The sequence below is a fragment of the Paramacrobiotus metropolitanus genome, unplaced genomic scaffold (assembly GCF_019649055.1).
Source record: "Paramacrobiotus metropolitanus isolate TYO unplaced genomic scaffold, Prichtersi_v1.0 Parri_scaffold0000015, whole genome shotgun sequence".
NCBI lineage: Eukaryota > Metazoa > Tardigrada > Eutardigrada > Parachela > Macrobiotidae > Paramacrobiotus > Paramacrobiotus metropolitanus.
In genome coordinates, this window is record NW_026570235.1 from 55,491 (window position 1) to 59,752 (window position 4,262).

General features: G+C 42.5%; 1 protein-coding gene across 1 annotated transcript; it reads left to right on the forward strand.

Annotated features, from left to right (window-relative positions):
• The first annotated feature begins 2,489 nt into the window (after window positions 1–2,489).
• LOC129585043 (uncharacterized) lies at window positions 2,490–3,723 on the forward strand. Its single transcript, XM_055477559.1, has 3 exons — window positions 2,490–2,840; window positions 3,286–3,459; window positions 3,524–3,723. The coding sequence occupies exons 1-3, from the start codon at window positions 2,522–2,524 to the stop codon at window positions 3,721–3,723; spliced, it is 693 nt and encodes a 230-aa protein (XP_055333534.1). The 5' UTR covers window positions 2,490–2,521.
• Window positions 3,724–4,262: the final 539 nt, after the last annotated feature.

The following is a 4,262-nucleotide window of genomic DNA, read 5'->3' on the forward strand; positions in this document are numbered from 1 at the left end:
GCGATACTCACGAAAATACAAGGTTTCCCAAAAGTTTTTAATAAAATCTAAATGTTTCTCTTTGGCCCAGCGACGTTTTTGTTTCTTCTTCTCTTTTCTTTTACACCTACAGTAATTCGTTTTATTCAGTTAATAAGAAGCACAACGGAAATAACAAGATAACATAACATAATAACAAGATGCCACATTATTAAAATTATTTGGCATGCACCCGCTGACATGAGATGCATTCATGCAAGAAAACTCAGCAAAATCATCGCAATACTGCATTAATGCGGACCCAGGAATAATATTGACAGGAATAGAAGGAATAATACTAACACTATGTAGACAGTATTGTAAACAAGTGCGCAATTCAGTTAATACGGCAAAAGCTACGAGAAGTAAAACCTACTTAGGATCAGCGGATCCTTCGGCATCGGGAGCAGGTGAAGCGATTCCACCGGCTTCCTCCAAAGCCTTCTCGGCCACGTCCATTGCCATTGGCGGGAAGTCGTCGTCCACAATTCCGGACGTACCGATCCCTCCGGCATGTTGGGCCACATAGTTGGCCATGTAGCCTAAAGAAAATTCGGTTACTGCGGTTAGGCTCTATAAACTGCTGCTAAAAAATATATTCCTGCTGTTAAAAAATATATAAATTCGGTTAGACTCTATAAACTGCTGCTAAAAATATATTCCTCTAATTTTATTTTCCGGTCTAAAATAAATTGGAAAACATTTTCTACTGATTTTATTTACCGACTAAAAATACATCGGAAAATATATTCCACTGATTTAATTTACCGAACGAAAATAAATCGGGAAATATAAATTCACTCACTCTGCTGCGATCCTCGAGTGCGTTTCACACTTGGCCCAGCTTGTCCGGTGGAAGATGTAGCCTCCTGGCTCATGCAGCTAGCTCCAGGCTGCGACAGCCGCTTGTTCTGTGTACCGCCGGACGGTCTAAAGTACCCGGGTAATGTTGATGGATTTTGGCGCATATCTAGATAGATAACGGAATAATAAATATACAAGTGCTAATATGCGATTAAATTTTACTTACTTGGCTGTGCTCCACGCTGGAACTGTACGCCTGAGGGCCCCGCCACTGGATTACTGGGTCCAGATGCCCCCCATCCGGTGCCTGCTTCACGTGCCGGAAGCTGCTGCTTCGGTCCGGATTCCGCCGGCACAGTGGTTTTGTATGCCCATCCCGGCAAGCGCAAGTTGGCATTGGCATGGGTGCCGTGCCAATCGTTTCCGCTTCGCTCTTCATGCAACTCCTGGGCGGCGGACAAGACGCCTAGGATACGTTCAGCTTATGCGCAATAACAATTATATTCAATCTTAGAAATCTTAGAAATTATTTTTTGTAAATAAATTCCTAAAAAATATGATCGGGAAAATATGTTATGAAAAATCTCATTGTAACTTACCGGCGTTTCCGTTGGAACCAGCGCGATGAAATTCAAACAGCCGGCCATTTTGCTCAACATAACCATCATTTTGAACGATGATGGAGGTCTCAGTGGTTCGGAAAGGAATGTCCGGCATTCCTGGATTCGGATAGCACTGTCTCGATAAATTTTCGAACGACAGTATTCCTGCTGGCGGATACGGATTGTAAATCGGACCAGGAATTAGCTCCATGACCACCTGTTCATTATTTTCAACCACATGTAGAAATTCGATCAGTTTGTGCGCCTGCAAATAAAATCGGTTAATATTTAAGCAACAATTTCTACACAGTGATATTGCAAAGCAAAATTCACTCAATTACAATATAAAAAGTACTTGACATACCCACAAAACCATTTTCCGTGTCATCGTGTCCACAGTTTTCTCATTGTAGTAATCCTGCCGCTGCTGACCACGAAATCCCACAGGGGTGACACCGCGCATCGGATCGTTGGCATCAATCCAAGTGACCCGACGCTGATCAATTCTTTTATTCCCGTCAACGATTTGGACAACGGAAAACGCCATCGGTGCGTCTGGATCTCCCCACAGATAAATCAGGGTCTTGTCACATCCGAAAAGATACTCTGCCCCTGATCGTCGATCTCTCTGGGGCAACAGCGTCATCCCCAAATTAGTGGCGGCGGTAAGGTCGTTTTGTGTCAGCGCATTAAAGTTGTGAGGATCCAGATGAAACCCCAAGGTATTCTCCAACGGTCTTGGAGGTTGCATCTGTTCCGAATTAACATCATAGTAGGGGACCGGTGTTCCATGGGGGGCAGCGTTGCCGTGCCGCACCGAACGTTTGAACGCGCGTGGGTCCATTGTGGAATAAAATCGAACTTGGGATGTTGTTGACAATCTGAATTTAAGAAAATATTAAAACGTCCGAAATGCAGATTTAGGAGCTTAATGAAATCATCACAAGCGCGGGGTTTTTATACCTCTCGGTCTATACTACATCATGCTTGGAAAATCCTGCTCACAATGCAACTCCTGCCCACAACTCCTGCCCACAATTCCATTTTTCTGTATTATTTCGGCGATTCATCTTCTCTTTGGAATCTTATTGGTCACAATGCATTTCAGTGTGTTGGTCTTGCTCCTTGGGAGCGCTTTCATCCATCTCAGCGCAGGAGGCGTGTTTCCAGAAGATTGCATCGTCGAGGATTTGCAGGGAGTGCTCGACTGCAGCTCATCATCGCTGCAGGAGTTCCCCGCAGGTGTCGGTACCTATCCATCCGCGAAACTCCTTTATTTCCAGAACAATGAATTGTCTGTCATCCCACCTCCTTCATCCATCATGGAAATGTTTCCGAATGTTACCTACTTGGACATCCGCGGCAATCCCCTCCCTTGCATGGTTCCTACTGATTTGTTTACGGTTGTCGCTGATTGTACGTACAAATACAATTCTAGAAAAATATTTTACGGGTATTGTTGTCCGTGCCAAATAACGTAGAACAAATAACTTTTTGCTGAAAATATTATGTCGAATTTACTCTCTGCTGAAAATATTTGCCGCACTGTATTTATGTGGAATTTATTTTCTGCTGAAAATATTTGCCGCGCTATATTCATCTGGAAAATAATTTACGGTGAAAATATTTGCCGCATTATATTATTGCGGAAATTATTTTACTAACATTTGATTTGCCGCACTGTATTTATGTGGAATTTATTTTCTGCTGAAAATATTTGCCGCATTATATTATTGCGGAAAATTATTTTACTAACATCTGATTTGCCGCTTATTTTACTAACATTTGATTTGCCGCACTGTATTTATGTGGAATTTATTTTCTGCTGAAAATATTTGCAGTAATGCCCCCCACTTTGCAGGTTTCGTTACTTCTTCAACTACCACGGAGACAAGCGATATCGAGTCGACCCAGATCACATCCCGTGAAGTTCTCACTGATGCGCCCACGGTACCGAAAAGTGCTCCGACTGGCAGTTCAACATCTTCCCAGTCTGTCATGACGCCAAACCCACCGATTACCGCTCCCACAAGTGGTAGGTAATTCAGCCGTATATTTATTGTATGGTTTTAAATCGTATTATTTTAAAATTTCTATAGCTTCTACCGAAACTGAAATGACAGCCGGGAACGTCATTTATGCTGCTGTCGGGGCGTTCGCTGCTCTCTTCGCTTGCGGATCGATCGGTTGCGTGCTGTGCCGTTCTTGCCGACGCTCAGAGCGCCTTGCCCAGGATCCCCGGCGCGATGCAATTGAAATGGGCGAGGTGTCTCCCATTGTTGAGACGACCGACCTGTAAGCCCATTGTGTCTCACCAGTGTACATACATTTCTTTTGTTGCTCAGCGGCATTGCCGTAGTGTATAGAACTAAAGCTGATGATCAGTAGATGATTGATCTTTATGAATTTTTATGGATTTTATTCTGCGCGCCTTTTCTTGTCCATTCAGCGGAATGCTGGTGAGCCGTACAAACTAGTACTAATGATCTGGAGATGATTGATTTTTATGGATTTGTTTTGTTAAGTTTTTCTCGTTGATTCAGCAGTGATGGGATTTGTGTTATTGTACAAAGCAGCCGTATTTTGTTTGCGAATGAATCTCTGTTTTATAGATTTCATACTCTATTCGACCTGAAAAAGAACTGTAAATAAAAGTCCAGTGAATTACCTGAATATTAAATACTAAAGAATAAATAAATACATATTAAATAATTCTATAATGAAAAAAAATTAATTCAAATAATTAACAAATTAACACCATACGTAGCGGCCACGTACACGTACATGATATAGTACACACAGACCGTTGACACGCACCGTTGCACACTAATTAGTGGC